Source organism: Podarcis pityusensis (assembly GCF_964106645.2).
Source record: "Podarcis pityusensis genome assembly, chromosome: 10".
In the NCBI taxonomy this organism is placed as follows: Eukaryota; Metazoa; Chordata; class Lepidosauria; order Squamata; family Lacertidae; genus Podarcis; species Podarcis pityusensis.
The window spans coordinates 20,506,841-20,529,499 of record NC_138035.1 but is presented as its reverse complement, the minus strand read 5'-3'; the positions used below and the strand labels follow the sequence as shown (position 1 = coordinate 20,529,499).

Genomic DNA, 22,659 nt, shown 5'->3' with positions numbered 1-22,659 from the left:
CTGGAAGAGAAGGAATGCTGTTTTCTAACTACCCAATAACAGAGGCCGCTGGAATATTTTTTGGCATTGCTGTGCTGGCTGAAAAGAGGCAAGGAAGTAGCTAATCTGGATTAATTTTGTGGCGCCTGGAAATCTTAGTTTCAGCATTGCCTTAGTAAAACTCACCAGGGAAGAAGTCGGGGACAAAACTAGAATTAGTTGGCTCTGCATGTCAGTGGATCTAACTCCCCAAATCCTTAGCCTCCTTGTTTTCTGCCCTACCAGTCCAAATGGGCACCAGGCACCACGACCCCTGGTCTGAGGCTTAATCCATGTCATCTCCAGCTGAAAGAATGAGGTAGCAGATGATGGGAAAGTTATCTGCCTGAGAACCCTGAGGGCTGCTGCCAGTGAGAGGAGACCAGTGGCCCTTCTGATGTTGGACTTCAGCTTCCAGCAGTCTTGGTCAGCATGGCCAATGGAAAGGGATTGTGGGAGTTGTAGTCCACCAATATCTGGTTCTGCACCCCTGGAGTACATTGTACTGGGCTAGACGGACAAATAATCTGACTAGTTGTAAGGTGTGTTCCAGTGCATGACCTTTGACAAATCACTAGCTTAACCTCCTACAGCAGGTTTTGGGGATGATAAATGGCAATGTACTACTTCATAGAAATAACAAGTGTATCTTACTGCTTTTGTGAAAGCTGATTAATAGCATTAGCTATTTTAGTGTTTGCAGGTCCTTTATACTTTTTGCAAAGCATTTTGAGAGCTACTGATGAAAGGTACTATATGACGTTGTTGATTACTTAAAAATAAATGCTGCCTTTTATTCTTTGGCCTCACACTTACTGCCCGCTGTCACAGCCACTCTTAGCTTTGTGGTATACACAAACGGCAAGCTATTATTCAAGGCTATTAAAATGGGAAGGCGATCCAAATTGTTACGCTTTAAAAACTGTCACAGATGGAATCCTTGCATTTTCAAAAGAGGCTTGCGGCGAATCAATAAGTGCTCTCTTTAGTCCCACTGCCATGTTTGGCGAATGCTTCCTAAACCGTGCAAATTTAATGAGAGCTTTCAGCATTTGACAATGAGCAAAACAGCCAAGAGATTTTCTGTTGTGATAAGCTGAGATGTGAACCAGCCAACTATGCACAGCATGTGACGAGTGTTTTAGGATTTGGAAAACAATATGTGGCTGTGCTGGCAGAATGTTTGGAAGGATCATAAGTGGTGCCAAGACAGAACAGAGCAATTTTCAAGCCACTTGGTTGGTGTTTCTGTCGTTTGTTGTTACGTATCATTTCTGCTGAAAGTGCTGTACAAATAGGTCTTATCATTCGTCTTTGTAAATGTTCTCACATGGTATGGGGAGGGGACTTCTGTTTCCTTTGCCTGCTCATAATAGTTCACAAGAACAGTTGCAGGGTCAGCAGCTAAGCTGTCCGCATCCTTGTGGGCTGCTTACATGTTGCCTGGGTTATGTTGGAAGCTCTGCTCCTCAAGGGAATCTCTCATTATGTTGTTGTTTTCCACATCAGCCAGGTGTGATGCTGAGATTAACAGTCTGATATTGGCTTCTCAGTTGTCTTGGCTTCTAAATGCTACCAGATTGCAGAAAAGCAGTTTTCATCAGATCACTGCCTCAGAAACAAAAAGGTGTTTTTCCATTATATGACCAACCTTTCTTATACCTCACAAGGTTATCAGACACTAACTTACTTGTATATATTTATATCCTGCCGTTCCTTCAAGGAGCTCAAAGTGGTGTACAAAATCGTGCAGACGCCCGTGTGCATGTGCGCACACTCACACACATTTTAGCTGCACAACAAACCTAGGAGATCCGCTAGGCTGGGAAACGGTCACTGGCTCCATGGCTGAGCAGAGATTTCAACTCCTAGCCCAATATTGTAACCCACCCTTTGCCAAGCTGATACCTTTCAGATGTTGTGAACTACAACCCCCCGCACAGTGTTGACTGCAGCTCATGGGTGTTGTAGTCCAAAACATCTGGAAGGCACTGGGATGGCAAAAGCTGCTGTAACTGCTGCACTATGTCGGCTTTTATTGCACAAGTGAATTTTCAGTCTGTGGGTCTTCTGGGAGCTTTCCTGGGACATGGCAGCCTTGTGCAACACCGTAAGTCTTCTTAGGTCCAATTAACTTTACTGGCTCCTTGCCTTGCTGCACTATGCTTTTTCTCTGGCCTTTCTTGTCCTTCTCCTTTCTGTTAATGGGCTGTGTTAAGAAAAAAGCAGCATGGATTCTGCTCCTGCTCTGCACCTGCCTATTCCTACTTAGGTACAGGATCCTGCAAGCCTTTTCTACAGCCCTGCCAACTCCCACTACCTTCTTGTCTGTCCACACTTGTCTTACCTGACTGTACTACCTTTTGGGAGCCGAGCTTACATATCTGAGCTTGTATCATGAATCTGTGGTTTGGCTTGATCAGTTGCCTCGGCCCAATCGGCTCATTAGAACAGCCAATCATGTCTCACTGAGTTTATAGAGGGCCTGCTGCTGCCACTGCTGCATGGGATATTATTATTATTATTATTTTTTATTTTTATTTTTATTTTTATTTTTATTTTTATTTTATTTATTTTTCTTTTCTTTTTCTTTTCTTTTCTTTTCTTTTCTTTTCTTTTCTTTTCTTTTCTTTTCTTTTCTTTTCTTTTCTTTTCTTCTCTTCTCTTCTCTTCTCTTCTCTTCTCTTCTCTTTTCACCCTGCCCATCTACCTGGGTTTCTCCAGTGCATGCCATTAGGAATGTACATAAAAAGCAAAGGCACCTGTAATGGTACCTTCAAAAATCACATTTGGATAACACCTTTATTAGGACCAACCAGGATCCCAAAGAATAGCAGGCAAGCTTTTCCATTCTCCTGAACTCTTTCTTAGGCCTAGATGCTTCACAAAGCAGGGTTGTATAACAGTTGACATGATGAAGTGTTCTGGAGAACTCAAAAAGCTTTACTCACTATTCTGTGGCATTTTGATTAGTCCTAATAAAGATATTGCCCATCTCTACTCATCTAATGTGATATGGTACTGCCGAATGGATATGAGTGTGGAAATTAATGCAGAGTTGTGGATGTTCTTTCACTGTTCTTTCATCCCACAAATTAAACTTGGCTCTGATTTGCACCAGTGTCCTTTCCACCTACTGCTGACAATCCTGCCTTTCCCCCTACGAGCAGCATGCTAGTAACTGAACTTCACGTTTCATTTTGTAGGTTTCTTACTTATTCCTACCTCCTGGCCTTCAATGCCTGGCTTCTACTGGCTCCCATTACTCTGTGCTATGACTGGCAGGTTGGGAGTATCCCTTTGGTTGAATCGATCTGGGACATGAGGAATTTTGCCACACTTCTGATGGCAGCGGTGATGCTGCTGCTGGGTCTTCACTGCATAGTAGCATTCAAGGTAAACAAATGTTTCTCTACTTATTTGTTTGTGTACTGATTATGTAGAAACAATTCTGTCCGGAAAGAACGGAGGAGGCAGTGTTCCTGAATATGCTAAAGATAAGTATTCCGTTTCTCTTTGTACATACCCATCTGGGCCTGGTCAGATGTTATTTACCAAGGAATAATCTCAGTCTTGGTTGTTCCACCACCCCCAGAAACTTGGTGTTGCGTGTATCACCCGGGAGAGAGGATTTACTGCAGCACCCTCTAAGTTGTGGAACTCCTTCCCCACAGTGGTGCGTCTGGCAAATGCCGAAGATGTATCTCTTTACCGTGGCTTTTGACATGAGAGATGTATATTTTTAGGAGCCACCTTATTTCTGTTATTTTATGTTGTTTTGAACTGTTTTTAATATTGTCCTTTAATTGCTATAACCTGCCCTGGAACCTTAGGTTGAAGGGAACATGAAATAATAAGTGATACAGGCTACTTTACAGGCTGTACCATATTGATTTGAATGTAACAACTCTCTGATGCTGTAGTTGAAAGTCCTGTTCTACCTGTGCGTGAATCAAGCTTTAGTGGGAGGGGGAGGAGGAATCAAGCACTCTTGTCTCCCTTTGTGCCCCCACAACCTTGGGGAAGGTCTTTAGACTATTGTGAACCATTGAGTTGGTAGCAGTTTTAAAAAAGAAATTTCTGGTGAGTAGAGGATCCGTGCGCTGCTCTGGTTCACCTGAAGCGGCTTAGTCATGCTGGCCACATGACCCGGAAGCTGTCTGCGGACACACGTTGGCTCCTTCGGCCTATAGAGTGAGATGAGCGCACAACCGCAGAGTCGTCCGCAACTGGAACTAATGGTCAGGGGTATCTTTACCTTTACCTAGAAGATCAAGAGGTCTGGGTGTTCTTCCTTGAACATACTGAGTGTGGGCTGTCTATCCCATTTATTTTAATGGAAGAAGTGGATCAGCACAAACAAAGCAATGAAGTTTTGGCTTCATACAGATGAGGCAGGCTTTGTGAGCAGGAGAGCTAGTATGTGTATTGGAGCTGCACCCGTAAGAAAACATTTGTTTGAGGCAAGTGAATGTGATCCCAAGTTCCACGCATATAACCCGGGCTCATCCGCAGTTACCTTTTGCCCCATGTTTTCTAGGAACAAGCCTGTGATGTAAAGTGCTGTGTCTGAGCACTTTTTTGAGAGTCTGGCCCTTTCCCCATGACAACCCGCTCCGATTCATGCACACCCCTTCCACTCCTTACTCCACCACAGTTTACCTGTGTAATGTATGAACTGGCAAAATATCAGGTGGCTCTTGTACCTGGGATCTCTTTGTAGCAGAATGGAAAGAGGGAAGATAGAGAGGGATTTGGGAATCGGGAGCAGGGCAGGGAGAGGAGGTGAGGGTGAGTATTGTGACATAAATGAACTTAAGGTTTGCTTCTCTTGTATATTAGGAAACCTTGGATTCATTGTGTCTCCATCTGCTCCTGATTACTTCCGCCTCTTTTCCTTACTCCTCTTGCCTCTTCCATCCTAATCAGATTTCCTATGGCTTTGGTCATGGGTCACTTTGAACTTGTCCATCACAACTCAGATCAGTACATGAAGCAAAAAGTCATCAAGTGTTCTGCTTTTAATATATATAATTTGGGGGGGGGGGATATTGGTACAGAGCTGACGATTTAGGGTTGGTTATCCACTTTTCCACAAACAAGCTGAGAGTCGTGTGTTGGTAATGAACCTGGGGAGAAAGATGAGCTGTGTGAGAATTTAATCGTGAATGCTTTGTAACACTCTAGAGACGCAGAATAGGTGAAGTAATACCAGCTAGCAGTCAGAAATATTGCACGCTGCTGCTCTGAGAACAAAGGACCTACTTGTTCTCTGGACTGCTTTTTGCCATTAAAACAAAATACCCAGACAGCACTTGTCAACCTGGAAAAGGTAAGAAAATGGATTTTATTTCTTTCTCTACGCTAAATGATGATTACGACACTTTTGAACCACTGATAGATCAAAAACAAAGCAAAAGCCCCAAATGAAACATTGCTTCATCTCTCTTAACCAATGTGTCTCATTCTGTCAACCTTGCAGAGATATAACCTCCCTTCCTCTGCTCCACAAAATCAAAGCAGCAGATCCGATGAAGCTTATATCCAGTTTTCCAGCCAGTGTACAGAGGCCCATAGAATGAGAGACTTGGTTAAGAGAGATGATATAATGTTACGTTTGGAGCATGTGTTTTGTTTCTGAACAACTAGCTTTCCAAAAGTAGTACAGCCATCATTAGGTGTAATAGCCATTCAGAGAAAGAAATAGAATACGTTTTCTTACACTCCCAGGTTTGCAATTGCTTTCTAGGCCAGGGGTGTGTGTGTGCATGTACAGAGAGTGGCACTGTTTGTGTCATACGGTTGGCCCATATCCCACCAGTAGTTGGAGTATGCCAGCTACTCAGGATAGCCTCACATTTTATGTCAGTTTAGTGGGTACAGTGGCCTTGGTTCAGCTCTAGTAATGAACCACTAGCTGCACAGAAAAGGCAGGGCTCAAGCTGGAAATGCGTACCCCCTACATTCACATAAAGCTGCACCCAGCATCAAAATTATTTAGAACAGCTCTACACCCCCCACCCCCATTAAATCTTTCATTATCTACCCACAGACTTTGCAAATTTTTCAGCCTTGATAGACCAGGACCAAGTTGCACCTGCAATATATCCAATGTGTGTCCTATAAAGTGTTTATTGCCCCAAGCATGCATAGAGTGTATATGCTGTGTACTTCCAGTAAAATTCACACAACAGGGATATATGCATCTGGTTGCTGGGGCAGCTGGTCTTGTCTCTGGGTGCCCAACAGCAACCAGATACTATCCCCTTCCTCAGGTTTGCCCAACCTCAGAGCACCGGAGGGAGATGGTGCCTCGTGTCATACTGAGTCGGAAGACAGGTTACATTGAATATAATTACAGAATATGTCTAAGGGATTGATTATTTTGTTATCATTGAATTTTTAAGTGAGACTAATTTGTTGTCAGCTCTTGTGATTTGGGTAATTGCATTGTTGGAATGTGTGTGCAGTGCTGATAAACTACCAAGGCAGGCAGCTCAGTTTTCTTTGCTGAATACTTCTATATTTATAATGTAGAATGAATATAGGTTTATCGCCTTGTGGCTCTTCCAGGTCTTGCTTTTGCTTACGGTACTCTTGGAATAGGGCCATGTGCCGTTTTGCTGGAGAGAAGGTTGCCTAGAATGCAAGAGTAGCTCTCCAGTATTATCAGCTTATTTGTTTCAGGAAATTAGCAGTGCTCCTGCTCTTTAGCTTTCCCTTGGTATCCTTCTGATGTATCCTTTCTCGTAAGAAGGAAGGAATTACAATTTTCATTTCCCAATATCCAGCAAAGTCTAATTAAACCAGTTCCCATAAGTTCTTTTGTTTCCTGCTTGTGGGTCATAGTCCTTGCCAGAGGATATATAATTTCTTTTCCGTTCATACGAAGCAAAGAGATATTTCAAAAATATTCATATTTAATTAGGTAAAAAGTTAGGAATAATCTATGATAAAATATATGTGCTTCTTTCGTTCTTTGCTTATGTAGGGCAGATTTTTGTGCTTGAGCCAACTTTCTCAGGATGGAAACAGGGAAATACAGGAGCTGCAACCCTTTTGAGTGTGTCCAATTGATGCACAGCTGCTGATGGGCGGGTCCTTTTGGACCTGGAAGAAGGCAGAATGGGGAAGCAAGAGGCTTATGCACACTCTGCTGATGTGCGCGGGGGCCAGGAATGGAACCTCCGTGCAAAATGGTCATCGCCTGCATTAGTGACAAGCGACCAAGTTCTAGGCATTGCTGGCAAATTAAAAAGTGGCAAATATCCAGGTACAACTGAGCATTCTTAAAGAGATGTTAAATTGTTGATCTTCTAACAAAAATGTGTAACTTGTCCCTAAAACCAGCCCCCATACCCAAGGACTGGAAAAAGACCAGTGCAACGCCAGTTTCTTAAAAAGCGATTCAGAAGAGATCCAAGCTGGCTAGTGTAACATTCGTTTTGGGGAAGCTGGTGGAAAGCATTAAAGATAGAATCATAGAAGGGACCACAAGGATCATCTAGAATGGTCAAGCCTTCAGGTCTTGCTGAAAGAAAACCAACATGGCTTCTGTAAGGATAACTCCTGTTTCACTAAACTTAGAGCTCTTGGAGAGTGTCTGCAAGCACCTGCATAGTGGTGATCCAGTCAACATTATGTACTTAGGCTTTCAAAAAGCTTTTTATAAAGTCCCTTACTAAAGGCTCCTGAGTAGGCTAAGCATTCATGGGAGGAGATGGTACTCATTTCAGCCTGTTAGCCTGCCATACATCATTTCCTCCAGTTTCCATGAATTCTTCCAGCATCAGACACAGAACAGAAGAGCTATTCTTATGTCCCTCACTTCACCCCAATCCACACCTGTGCAGTTCTCTCCCTTGAGCGTAGAGGTGTGGTATCTGGCTGTTCCACTGCACTGCATTTTACAACTGTTTTCTGGCCTGGTCTTGGAGACATGTAGAAGAAGCATGTTTATTTTGCCTAGCATTTGGAAATAGTGCTTTTTCAGTTGTTTTTGTAGTCTAACTGGTTTATATTAAGTGTCTAATCAAATTGGTTTGCATTAAGTTGTAATCAAATTGCTTTCTATTAAGTTGTTCTACATCTGTATGTGAACTGAACATCTGCGTCGGAAGGTGACCTAGCAGCAAATGAATTAGCGCCTGTTACAAAAGCAGCTAAGGGTGCTGTTCACCATTTTAAGTCTGTGTGAATAAAAACCTTGCATACCTTGCTACAGTTGGCTTTTCATCTACAAATGGCTGTCTACGGTTCCTTGGCGGTAAGGGCGTTTCCTAGAGGCCAAAATGGACAAGGTTTTGGAAGCACATATCTTTCTCTCCCTTCCCAAACAGTTCTTATCCCCCCATGCACCGAAGATATACAAGGTGAGCAGGGCTGTTTATTGACTTCTTGCATTTTACTCTCTGGAAAATGCCTTCATTTTCATAAAAGACCCATTTTGAATCAATCCTTCCTTGATTTTCCTGAGGGCCTGCTGAATTTCCTGACACCCCTGCTAAGGTCACTATTGATGTTCCTGGTGCTTTGGCAATGAGGTTTTCTATGACTATTGCATTAGCATTTGCTTCAGGAAGAGAAAGCAATAAGTCAAGAGACCCTGGGGCTGGCTAAAAGAATATCTCTCTCCCTCCTTCCCTGCATAAACTGCGCGCCTGCCCTGTTAACTGACTTACAGGAGCACAGGAAACACTAAGGAGATTAACTGAGCTTTTAAAATTGTGAATTTTAACTCCTTAAGGAGTAGCAAATGTTGAAGCAGCTACAGGCTCATCTCCTCGTATGATTCTAGATCAACAGACCCACAGGATTGGATTAAAATACTTTTTCTTTTTGGAAGGGAGGGCATGAAAGGATGTGTTTAAAGTTAAACCATTACTTAAAGGTAAAGGTAAAGGGACCCCTGACTGTTAGGTCCAGTCGTCCGTGACTCTGGGGTTGCGGCGCTCATCTCGCTTTACTGGCCAAGGGAGCCGGCGTACAGCTTCTGGGTCATGTGGCCAGCATGACTAAGCCGCTTCTGGCAAACCAGAGCAGCGCACAGAAATGCCGTTTACCTTCCCACCGGAGTGGTACCTATTTATCTACTTGCACTTTGACATGCTTTTGAACTGCTAGGTTGGCAGGAGCTGGGACTGAACAACAGGAGCTCACCCCGTCATGGGGATTTGAACCACCGACCTTCTCTTCGACAAGCCGTAAGCTCAGTGGTTTAACCCATAGCACCACCTGCGTCTTACTTAGGGCTCCATATATAAGCAGTCCTATATGCCACTGCTTCTCATCTGCCAAAATGGCAAAGATGGACACAAATGCAAACACATTCCACAACTGTTATCTGTCATGTTTGGTCCTTAATAACGTCTATAGAATCTATATATCTATTTACAAAATCAAAGCTAGTGCTGGGTATTCTTCTTTTATAAGTATAGGCTGGCACTATGTTAATGTGGTTTTGCCAACTTGTTCCCCGAATAAGATAAAGCAAAAGATGGGGGAGGGGATCCAAGACACATATAGCTTGAACATTGCCTGCTGACATTAACAATAACTTTAATGTATAAATTAATATACACTGTCCATATGTCCAATCAGATATCTAAGCTATTATAAGCCAAGTGTTGAAATGTAGAAAAGCAATGAGATCTTCAGACCACTGAGCAGTGCATAGCTTTATAGCTATTTAATTAGATTGCTGCTCGGGCTGCATTTGGACAGCATGCTATTGCATTTCCCCGACATTTTCTTACCTGTTAATTTCCATGTGACCTTTCACATAGCATAAAAGCCACTTCTGGAAATCTAATGGAAGTTCAGGGCTCATTTCTGTGTTGTTTCCAGAAAAAAAATTCTTTTGCAACCTGGTTAACCTGGAAGGTTATGGGCATATTGTGTTCTAATTTCATGTAATGAAATTTGGGGTGGTTTCCTGACATGCAGTTCTTTCCCACGGTTTAAAATTTTGTGCAACACGGCAACATATTGATAAAAAAGCCATGGTTCCATAATGCAATAGGTACTGCAGCAAAAAAGGAACGTTAGGAATCGAGACAAAAGCACTAGCATGTTACCAGTAAAATGAACACAATAAGCCCCACATCTCGATAGGCAGAATACCATCTGCATGTGATTTCTTATATTTCCACAAATAAAAGAGCTAGAAAAGTATCTGTGTCAACAATTTGTATGGTAAAAGCATTTTAATCCCTGTCCTCCTTCCTAGTTTGACTTTCCCTTTTTATTTGCTATTTGTAATCTGTAAAAAAAGAGAGAGAGAAAGAGGGGGTGAGCATGTTCTTGCATCATTTTTTCTGCACACGGGAGCAATCTAGTGTCTTCAAAAGAAAAAGGCTATAAAGGCCAATTCCTCTTTTTTTTTTTTTAAGACTCAGTTTGTCTTTAGAGTTTTATTTTCTTATGTCATTGTCTGCATTTGTTCAGCAAAAATCTTCAAGTACCATTAGAGCTTGTAGGATTAAGTGGATAGAATCAAACCAATTCTTCACAGACTTGCTAGGAACAAAAGGGAGGAGGAGGAGGGGAAAAGCCTATACCCAAAAATGAAGATTAGGCTCTGATTAACACCCAGTCAGTCCCATCTGTGTCTTAAAAAGGATGAAAAGGTTGATGAAAGGCCATTGTTGAAAAATTTCCTGTTAAAATTTCACTTCTGCCTTGCAGTTTGAATACTGAATGGATAAGGAACTGCCTTGTAGCGGGTAAGACTGAAGGCTTCTCTATCCCATTATTGTCAGCCATGCCTGACAACAGATCTCAAGAGTTGCAGCCATTCATATTGCCATTCAGAGCCTTTGTAACTGGAGATGCCAGGACTGCAGCTGGGATCTTGTGCATGGAAAGACCGTGCTCTGCCACTGATATAATTCGAAATGGCGTGGAGAGCATAGACAAGATCATGGCCCGCCCCCATGATAACACTAGAATTTAGAATTTCTCAATGAAGTTGAGTGGCGAAAGGTGAAAATAGTCTGGCTGGTGTCATTTTTAGATGGCCATAACATGGAGTGAGCCTTTTCTGTTCTGGAATCCTTGAAAGCAGTTGTTGGGCCTGGGAGCTAGAGATGCAAACTGCTTTGGCCATTTCAGACCCCCAACATGTAGCTGCAAAACCACAGGCTGGGTTGGTACCCATGAGCGTCATCCAAATCAATCCCCCAATCCTATAACAATAGTATAGTGTCCTATAGTATAGTATTACTGTTAGTATAGTATAGTATAGTCAGTTCTGCAAATTAAAAATATTTTAAATTGATTTTAGATTTCCGCAAGGGACCAGAAGGGTCTAAAATGCGTTAGATTAATATATAGTGTCTCTTGTCTATTCCCATGCCAAAGTGTGCTGAAAGTCAGCCATCACACACACAAGTGGTTGTGTAAAAGTTGCCCCGAATTGTTTTTGGAAACAGGGTGAAGGTGAGAGTTTGGGGTTCTGTAAGAGCATGTTTACACGACATACTTAAATTTGCTGCTCTGCGAACCAACCATAGTCCGAGAAGGGAGCTAAGAATGCAGTGCCTAAGGCAACCAGATTTCAGCAAGGTAGAGGAACTTACCTGTGCTGTGTTGTTTTGCCTCTTCATTCAGTGTTAGCATACCAGAGATCCCTGACCCAGACGGTTTGCTGCACTAGTGTGCCAGTATTGCATGCATAGCATGTAAGGGTTACTTGAAATGAGATGCAATGGGTAAGTTCTTGCCTACATGCCATCATCTTGAAATTGGGCTTTGCAGAGAGTTCTTAGTTCCTATCCTGAACTACAGTTCCCACGATTCTTTAAGAAATTGCATGGTCATTTCGCCGGCTGAAAGTGAATGGGGCCTCAATGTAATTGTGTAGGTTAGTTTGGATAATGAGGCACTGGTGCTGCCACTATTGTGTATGTGCATGCTCACATGTGTATTTAATATGAGTGTGTGCGTGCCAGTGCCTGTGAGGCAATATTTCTTAGAATTTGAGTGCTATAAAATGCTCCGGTGCACTATAGACTGAAAAGTGGCCATAAAAATAACACTGTGCATTTTTCATGTTTCTAGCCTCTTAGCGGTTCCTTGTTACATCTACTTAGTTTTATTAGGCATCAAATATGGATGTTTGCTGCTGTGGGTGGAATGGAGTTCTCAGAGGAAAAGCCTAAATGTTGCAAGAAATGGCTGTTGGGTAGGAACTGCTGAACAAATGACCTATTTCGGCAGGCTTTGAAATTCCTAAGGAAGCTTGCTGCTGGAACATCTCAACGCTTTTGGCTTAGTGAGAAGGTGGTCACTAGCTGTGATCATTAAGCAGTTAGCTGAGATCATTAAGCAGCTGACTGTGCTTAAGAGAATTGCTAAATGTTCTAGCCCAGTTCTGGACAGGGCAATTAGATTTCTTCTTTCTGTACATCAGATTTTCCCTCCCATTGTAGAATATTATGGTACATGTTATTTCCTAGCCTTTAGTCTTCCCTTGAGAAACTTAGGGTTGGAGCAAAATGTTGGCCTAGTTTGGACAATATTCTTACCCAGGCTTCCTCAGATGCTTTTGGCCTACAGCTCCCATGATCCCTAGCTAGCAGGACCAGTGGTCAGGGATGATGGGAATTGTAGTCTCAAAACAACTGGAGGGCCGAGGTTGAGGAAGCCTGTTCTTACTGTTGCTTGTGAATGGGGCTAGTAGCACACTTAGATCTGGTAGGTCCATGTTCCAATCCCAGCTCAGCCACGGAAACACTGATAAACCTTATGCAAACTGTAATCCCTCTGCTTCATTTTTCCATCTGTAAAATTGGAATGACAATAACCCACTGGCTTAAGATGAATATATACAAGATAAGTAAAAACAAGCTGGCATAGTTTAGTGACACATTATACATTAGGGGAAATTATTGGACATCACCAACTTTGCCTTCTCTCACTTCTCCCCAATAACGTGTAGTAGGAAAATACTCATAATATGATATTATCATTTCCTTGTCCGTTTGCCATTTGCAAAATGTGTGTGGAAGGCTAATACTGTATAAAGAGGTCATTTAATGATTAGCTTGAACCTAAAAGTTTTAGCTGTGAACCAGTGCTTGGATGCTATACAGTGCAATACAATCTCTTAGGTTTTGCTGTTGTTGTTAAAGCACATAGCTTAAGTGCCATAATAAAATGAAATGATGAAAAATATGAGTATGAATATTGTTACATTAGAATTGGAACTATGATCTTCCCTGAACTTGGCATTCTTTTTCACTCATTTGTCTCTAATTATTGTTTCGTTGCAGAAACTGGAACACAGAGAAGTTCTAGTTGGCCTGTTGTTCCTGGTTTTCCCCTTCATACCGGCTAGCAACCTCTTCTTCAGGGTGGGATTTGTTGTGGCCGAGCGTGTCCTGTATATGCCTAGGTAATTTTCACACATTTAATTCTTTTGAAATGACACTCTCAATTATGATATTTAAAAACTAAGGTCTTCAGCCCATATTTATTCCCACAAGTAAATATGTACAAGTATTTAGAACTATCGCTTCAGAAATTCTGCAGAATTTGTCGAGGAACATCTACCAGGCAGTGGTAGATAGAATTGTTCAACTAGCTGTACGCAGTGATGCCATGTAATCCCATTCATTTGTAACTACTTTGCTGATATTCGTGGTCTGCTGCTCATCAAGTGCTAAAGTAAATCTGTAAAAATGAGATTTGGATGGTTCAATACTTAGATCTACTCAAGGGTTTTACTGAAAGAGTTGCTATGCTGGCAGTGATTTTCAAACAGCTTGACTGTGACTGTTAGTGACTTCATGTAAGGATTGTATATGTGGTCCTTGTTGCTTGTACAGTAACAACAGCCCTTTCTCAAGGTGCCACAATTACACCAATCACAGTGATTTATAGGCCCAGTGTGGATACTGCTGTGACCATGAGCTGACCCAAAGTCTGGTCAAAATGGTATCTTCCTAGATACTACTATAGAGGTGAATTGTTGTCTTCTTTATTTGTAAACATTAGATAGAACTGGGAAAGAAAGAAAAATATTGGATTTCTATCTTGATCTGTTACTTCAGTCTGTATTGGGTCTATTATTCTTAGAAAAACTGACTGTAGTTTAGAGTGAAATTTGGGGTGGGAGAAATGAGCTTTGGTAAACAATGGCATTCCTTTTCAAAATGTACTAGATGTGATACCTGATCCATTGTCCTACTGTAATTTGGATTCCTGGGAATTTCAGCTATTTTGTTTGGATATAAAACATTTGAGTCACAAGTTCTTCTTAGTTCAACATAAAAAAAGAAGGATACTGGAAATGTCAGATTAAGCCACAGAATGAGATATAGCCTGACATTTTAATGAATGGGTAGACATCTAGAGAGATACTGTTAAAGAACAAACAAAATGCACACCATTCTGGGAAAGTGTAAAATGTGGCCTTTTATCTCTTAGAGCGGTGTCTTTCAACATTTTTAGCTTTAGGGAACATTTTAATTTGCCAAGGAATTCTTGAACTTCTTTTCATGGAAAGCCAGAGGATTCTGGACTTGTTTTCTGGTGTGCACACAGAGCCAAAACAGATGACATGCCAATCACACAATTAGCAATTGCATGAATGGCTTTTTAAAAATAAATTGCAGGCACAGTCTCCCCATTTGCAGTGGGATCCTGGAATTGGAGGGGTAGGTAGGGGGGGGCTTTACCCCTTTGTCCCCTTATGGTCCCAGTCTGGATTGGGGACGTTGCATCTACATTCAAAAACGTTCCCAGTGGGGTAAACTGACGCTCCCCCCCCCACAATACAAATTGCAGGGGTAGTGCTGTTGCAAAGTATAACTTTGCAGAGAACACTCAATAAAAACCCAATTTCAGGGTCTTGATTTATATTGGGGTCTTTGCACCTGCAATTTACTTTTTAAAACAATTATCACACAGTTGTTTGATTTGTGTCTCATCTGGTTTGGCTTTCAGTTCATGTGAGGCACTGACTAAGATGGCTAAAAATGACAGTGAGGCACATCCAGTGCTCTCATTGTTGGGCAATCTGTAGCTTTGGACGCTGGCAAAGCTCCCTTTGAGAGGAAACATGTCTGCCATTATTGATTTTTTTAAAAAACCGGGGAACCCATTATAAGCTTTCAGGGCATCTACAGTTCCCCAGAGTGCATATTGAAAACCACTGTCTTGATCAGGAGAAATTGGGCGATGTTGATTGCTCCCCAGTGTGTACAAAAATAATGTTATGCTTATCTCACAAATTCGAATTGATTTAATCAGTAGATGAGTTGCTAAATTGGTGTGACTGAAGTTGAAGGGCTAGTTTGTTTTTTAAAAAACTAAGGCTCGTTTGTGTTTTCTATAATATGGAATGAGAACAGAACACGTTGTCTCAGCAGAGGTATGAAGACCTGTTAGATGAAGAAACAGAGATGTATACAAAAATGAGAGAGAAAGAGTGATACTAAAACCTCATTAATGTTGATATTGCATATACTAATAGTGTACTTTGTGCTGGTATTTATGTAACCAAAACCACACCGCCCATTCACAGGAGGGAGGTAACAACAGTGGTGGAATGTGAAGGAAATTGCTGTTTGTAGCATGCACTTGTGGGCTGCCACCAACCCTTTGTTGCTGCCCCATCTCTGACCCAGAGAGTGGTATCACGGCTGATGACAGGAGGATGGCACTGCTGCTCCACCCTCCCCCTCATCTCATGTACCACTGCTGACCAAGAGGCTCAGAGCAGTCCAAGGTTTGCAGTAGTACAAAAGACTTGGCAGTGGTTGGGGTGGACACCCACCAGAACAGTCCAGTGAGGAATTGGCTTGCGAAGTAGGCCTGGAATTTGAACTGACTATTGGGGAGGGGGATAATTGAAAACTGGGAAGGGAGGATAGCATAGAGTAAGTACCCTGGAAAAGGGCCCTGAATATCCACACTGCAGTATTTTGTTGCAGACCCGTATACTCAAGAGAGCTCTAAGCTTCCATTTAGTGTTAGATCTGTAATATTTTCCTTTTCATGGTCTATTGCACTAACATGCTATTTGTTAATGAGCATGAGTGCCTTTAACTTGCTTCAAATGGGTTAATCAATTAAATCTTTAAATGTTTAATCTATCGATTTAAAGCTTGCATCCCTAGTTTTAAAAAAGTACACTTCAGATCTTTTCCATATTGTATCATGAGGCTTGGTGATTAGCTTGTCTGGTTAGTTGTCACCAGAAAGAAGATTCAGGCCCATGGAAGGGAGAAGACCCTGCAGGAAAAGAACAGTGTTGGGCAACAATGGTATTGATCCACAACAGCATCACTGCATTGGGCAACTGCCACTGTCTGTTCTTAGCTTCCATTGTGACGGTCCACCTTGGACACCTGATCTCACCTGTCAGGGTGCTGTGGCAGTGGATTTCCTGCATTGTCAGAGGGTTGGACAAGGTGACATTTGAGATCCCTCGTAACTGTATGATTAAACAAGAAAGTTTAGCCTAGAGGGTCAGGGGCACATTCCTTCACACACTTTGGGAAAGAATCTGCCCCCTTCCCGTCCCATCCCCTCCTCAGAGCTTACTATGCCTCTGGGAGCCAGGAGCTCTTGCTTTCAGCTCTTCATTGCTGGGTCCTGAATTTCCTTGGGAGAAAATGGTGCGTGCCTCAGATTGACAGAGAACTGGAACTTAAATCTAAAATGAAAAATGTGCATGGCAGCCAATTCCTATGTTATGTTTAAAATGGATAGATCTTGTTTGTTGTCCCAAGGTTCCCCCAGGAAATGGGAGCTGTGCTCTGCTCCAAAAACTGATACAGGCCTAGAGTATTGAGGGGGCTAAATATGACTGCTCACAAGACTGAATAGTGAGCAGTGATCTCTTTTGTTTTATTTCGAATACAGTCTTGTGGCACTCTTCTCAAACAAGAATTTGTAGCCACTGCAAAGCAAGAAAGATTCCTCCCACCTCCTCTTTATAATTTTGCTCCAAGGGAGAGCCTGGCAATAAAATGGTTGAGCAAATAATGAGAGCAAGGACGTATAACATTATTGAGAACTTTCTTTAGCAGCAGTTTCGTCTCTTGCCAAGCACAATATTCATTTCTTGGATTTTGTTTCCACCTCTGCTCTTAAGTCTCAGTTATTGAATTAGAATAAGACGAGGATATCTAACCAGTGTGGTTGGGGGCAACGTACCCATAGGTATGTAGTGGTCCTTTAAAGCTTTCTTTGGCCTTCTTTTCCAAATGAAACATCTTTTAATAAAAAATTCTCTTCATGTAAATGCAGAGGACAGTGTAACAGTCTCTGCCAAATTCTGGGAAAGCAGCAGTGAAGTGGCTAGAAGCCTTTACATAGCAGTTGGATGTTGTTAGACCTGAATTTCAGGACCAAGTTACATGTTTTGTGGAAGATCTGTGACTGTCTCCCAGATTTACAAATTCTCATATTTTAAATTGTACTATTGTGCTTTTGAAGAAAAAAATATTGTATAAAAGCTTGCATTGCATCCCTCTGGTATTCAATAAAAGGTTTTGATTTCTTTTTTTAATTAAATGCTGATTGGGAGGATGGCCAGTTTGACTTGGGAGGGGCTGCTTAACCCTTACACTCATGATGGTTTCCCAAACAAATTCACTTTGCCCTAGGCTACAGGTACGCCTATTCTCCCCACTCTCACCTGCAAGACAACAACCTCAAGCGAGGGAGTTTTGTCTGGGAGGGATTTGGTATGTGATTTTTTTTATTATTGAAAAAACTAGCTGGGGGGCGGAGAGGGAAGGCTTAAACACACACACACACATGCTGGCACTGCTACTCCAATCAAACTGACAGTTTTAATTAAAACTGGAGGAGGAGAAATGAAAATGTAATGAGGTCCCATCATGGATCTCTTGAGTTAAGTTTAGCTGGCAGAGCAGAGGCTCATTGGGTAACCCCTAGGTTACTTGTGACCTCACACCCTGCCAGGAATTGCTGACCACTGCCCTATGCGGTAAGCTATGCCATTACAGAACCTTCTATCTAGACTAACTCTATCCAGCCTGGCCACTGGCTCCTCCTGTGCAGGAAAGTGTATAAGAAGGTCTTCTACAGGAACACAGGAAAACCCCGCTTCACACTGAGTCAATTACTCCAGCTCAGTGTTGTCTGCACTGACCAACAGTGCTTCTCCAAGGTTTCAGAAAGAAGTCTCTCCCAGTCTTAGCTTGGTATGTTGAGTATTGGACCTGGGATCTTCTGCATGCAGAGCACAACCTCCTGAGCCCAGATGACGCAGCTTTCTTTACCATAAAAGCAGGGTACATATTGGCAACTGGTTGCATTTCAATATCCATGATTCTCCTTGATCTCTGCAAACTATCCACTGTTGTCTTGCAATTATTTGGAAAGCCAGTAAATGTGGGTGCCCTGGAATGGAGTAAGGAGCGATTAATAATTAAAATTTAAAACGTTTCCTCAATTATTCTTCCAGGTTTTGCAGGTTAACCAGGTAACATCCTGAAATCTTAAAGTCATAGCAAGCAATATCCTCCCATTAAAGTCAGTAAGATTTTTAAAGTGCTTAGCTTTGATTAGATTAGCCTTCCCCAACCCAGTGCTCTCCAGATGTTGTTGGACTACAGCAGGGGTCAGCAACCTAAGGCCCATGGGCTGGAAGCGGCCCGCGGAGGTTGTTTGACCGGCCCATGAGCCAGCCCCGAACCAAGCTGCCCGCTCACGTGCTGCACTAAACCGGCGCAACGCAGCGCAGGGGCTCGCTTCCGTGGCATAGGAAATCGCGTCTGTGCAGATGCTGAAAATCACGTGCATGCGCCCTAACACGGGTACACAATCCAGTCCACGGAGGGATCTCTGTGGGACCGATCCGGCCCAGGCAAGATCAATCTTGCTGACCGCTGGACTACAGCTCCCATCACTCCTGATTGCTGGCTACACTGGCTTGTTGTAGTCCAACAACATGTAAAGGGAACCAAGTTGGAGAAGTTTGGACTAAATCATGATCAAATTGCTGGTTCTGCCATATTCCTTAGCATTGATGAGCAGGATACTGTGCTGCTGCTGCTGTTGTTTTTAAAAAAACCAAAACCAAACTCACATTAACACAATAGCTGCAGTACACTAAACAAACTTTCACTGGTTTCAGAAGGATTTGCTTCCAAATAAACAGGTTCAGACTTGCATTACATCTGCCTTAGAACTAAAATAGTTTTATATCTCCCTAGCTGCTAAGATTCTGCTTAAATAACAATACAGTAGCTGTATCACATATTGGTGAATGTTCAGGAGAAGGTAGTTCAGAGCTAGATGCATTGCCTTGACACTCAAGGCTGGTGTTCTGCCTTTTTAGAAGAGTTCTTGTCTCCTAGCTCTGAAAGAACTTGTTTCTCAGAAAACTCCCCTGCTGAAAACAATAGTGGGTTTCTTCGGTATTGCTAGTGTGGTTTCAGAATTTCCCCATTAAATGCCCATATCACAATGAGCAAATTACAGAAGCGCTCAGTTATTGTTTCCTGGTTAATGTGCTTAAGTCATTTCCCCCCTTATTTTTTATCAGTCCTGGGAACTTTCCCTCTTGGACGGGATCCATGGATTTTGCAACTGTGATTGTTGTAAGAAGACACACATTTATATGGTAGCAGCTACTTAATCCTAACATTGCAACTTGCATGTTAGCCAGCGGTGCTAGAAAACTGCTTGCTTATCTAGCTATCACAGTTTTGTCCCATGAGCACACAAAGGAATGAGGTTACGTAATAATCCCTATAGGTATTCATGCCCGTGAAATGTTTGGTTCTCAGTGTTTATTTACAAGAACGTCAGTGGTGCCACAGATAGTTGTAGTATCTGGTGCTTCCTGATGGCATGCTTGGGGTTGTCAAATCCGTCCTCATAAGTGCCTCGTGGGTGTCAGGTCCCTGTAGTGGATACAGATTGACCTTATGGTTCATCTGACAACATTTAGGCAGGCTGGTACTATAGCCTATCACACACAATTGACCCACAGAGTTTAGTCTGCTGAACTTGTTTGAGAAACTAGAACCAACTTGTTTGGGCAGACCATGCCACAGCACCTTTCTGTCCCAAGACATGGTGCTCTGCCTCTTGGGACTTCATTGGCATTCTGCAGAATTTGATCTTCCACTGCCTATGACCAGCAATGGAGGGTCAAACATTTGCTGTTAATATGGTACGCTCTGCTAAAGGAAAGCAGCTATGGCTCTGCTGTACATGTTGTATGATGATGATGATCTTGGGAGCCTGTATGTGTGTGTGCTTAATATTCACAAGGCATTTTGTCAAGGTTTGCGAGAGATCAGTTTATCTAAATAATGCATATTAGTGAATGTGAAGTTTTGTGGTGGTTATGGAATATTCAGGTCACCATGGAATGTCTTGAGATGGCTTGGGGTCTAGCACTCAGCATTAAATGATACTTACCTATTATTTTTCAAAAGCACATATTTGTATTCACCATGTCCTCCTTAAAAAGGAAATTGCTTACATTGTAATGGGCCAAAAGATGATTTGATGCGTGGGGGGGGGGGGGAGGAACTGGAAGTAAAAAGAGAAATGGATTTTGTAGCCATTTTACTTCACCTCTTTTAATAGCATTTTGTTCGATAGCAATTAAAATTCATAGTGTGATGAGGATGTGAGAATAGAGTTAAAAATTTTATGAGGTTGTGACCCTTTAAAATCACAAAAGAGCTCTCTCCCTTTTCCCCCAGCCAAGTATTCATTTGAAGAGAATATATTATTATTCCCTTGCTTCTAGGGGATATTTTCCTCCTAACTTCCTATTATGAATGCTTATTTGGTGTGCTGTTGGCCCGATCTAGTCTTTTTCCATTTAATTTTTTTCAATTTACTCCTGGAAATCTGAATTTCTCCATGCTTCTGACAAATCATTGGTAATTCTGTGAACATGACAAAACCTCTATTTCGATGAAAGCCTTGTGTGTCATTCCCCCTGCAATTGAAGTACGTAAAATGCAATCCCTTCACTTTTATACAACATGCACTTTCTGTGGATAACTGCTTAAGAACGCCCCCGCACCCCCCAAAAAAACCTGACACAAAAGGATTAAACTGCATCATCAGTTGAAAACATATGCAAGTTTTATTTGCAAATGACCAGAATTTGATCCTTAGATCATATTCCTTTAAGTCTCACCAGCTGATTCCTGCCCCCTCCACAACAAGTGGTTGCAGATTGCAACCTCACTTGAATAGGAGAGAATAGGGGTTGGCACATCGCTCTGTTATGAATTACCACTGGCACTTACCCTCAGTTCTCTTACCCTCACTTACCCTCAGTTCTCTTAACTTAAAATGGGGAAAGTTGTGACCTACCTCAAAGGGTTGTGGTGAGGTAGGCAAAGGATTGTGACATTCTTGTGGCTTAAAAGTGCTGTCAAAAGTATTGTTAGATAAAAGTTCTTTCTAAATAGAAAGGGCAAGATCCAGCCTGCATTGTGCACCTTTAAACCCTGTAGATTCCATTGGGATGGAGTTAAGCATGCTTAAGGTATCTCCTGTTGAAATTACAGTGGTACCTCGAGTTACAGACGCTTCAAGGTTACACATGCTTCAGGTTACAAACTCCGCTAACCCAGAAATAGTACCTTGGGTTAAGAACTTTGCTTCAGGATGAGAACAGAAATCGCACGGTGGCGGCGCAGTGGCAGCGGGAGGCCCCATTAGCTAAAGTGGTGCTTCAGGTTAAGAACAGTTTCAGGTTAAGAACGGACCTCCAGAATGAATTAAGTTCTTAACCTGAGGTACCACTGTAATGACACTTGTAGCTGCCCTGCTCCATTTATTAACAACTTTTATCAATGAATACTGAGGGTACCGCAATCCAGAGGTATTGCAGGCTGAGGTTAATTGTAGTTAGGCTTGTTTTTACCTAATGGGTCATTTGCAGCCTAGTCTGACGGGCAGCAGCTCTTCTGGGTCTCAGACTGAAATCTTTCCCATTACCTGCTCCCCTATTATTTTTTAAAACTGGTGATGCCAGAGTCCGGGTCTTTCTACGTGCAAAGCATGAGCTTTACTCCTGAGCTGTGATCCCTCCTGTATAACACTTCCATTCTCTGTGCTGCATCAGCAGCCTTGAGGTGGTAAATTTCCATTATCCATTTTTGCGCTGTGCGAAAAGCTGCTTCTTTTTGTCGCTCCTGCATCTACTGCCAATCAGCTTAATTAGGTGACCCTGAATTCTAGTACGATGCAAGGGGGAGAAATGATGTCTTTCTCTTCTGCCTCCCATACCGTCCATAATTCTGTATTTCATATTCCACACATTCACACACACACACTGTCCTAAGTAGCTATTTATTTTCTAAGCTGACAAGTCCGAAAACCTTCAGCCTTTCATTCTAAAGAAAGTGCTTCAACCCCTTGATCATTTGGGGAATTTGGTGTATTCACGTAATGTATCCAGTTTCCTCAATTCATATGCTTTAAGAACTTCAGGCTGAGCAGCTGACTTCCCGCCACTTGGTACCAAGGCAGCATCTGAAAAAATGCCACACACTAATGCATGCTCCAAGTATTTGCATTTTGGTTGATAGCCTGGTAGGCAGAGTGGTCATGTTTCCTACTTTACAGAGGATAGTCCACTGTTTGAAAGAGTTATCTGTCTGTCGGTAAGTCCAGTCCAAG

General features: G+C 42.3%; 1 protein-coding gene across 1 annotated transcript in view; it reads left to right on the top strand.

Moving 5' to 3' along the window:
- The window catches only part of TMTC1 (transmembrane O-mannosyltransferase targeting cadherins 1), a 135,229-nt gene that overhangs the window by 63,736 nt on the left and 48,834 nt on the right, over window positions 1-22,659 (top strand). The window contains exons 8-9 of the mRNA XM_081024001.1: window positions 3,225-3,414; window positions 13,293-13,414. Coding sequence (XP_080880127.1) covers window positions 3,225-3,414; window positions 13,293-13,414 — 312 coding nt within the window. The remainder of the gene's footprint in view (window positions 1-3,224; window positions 3,415-13,292; window positions 13,415-22,659) is intronic.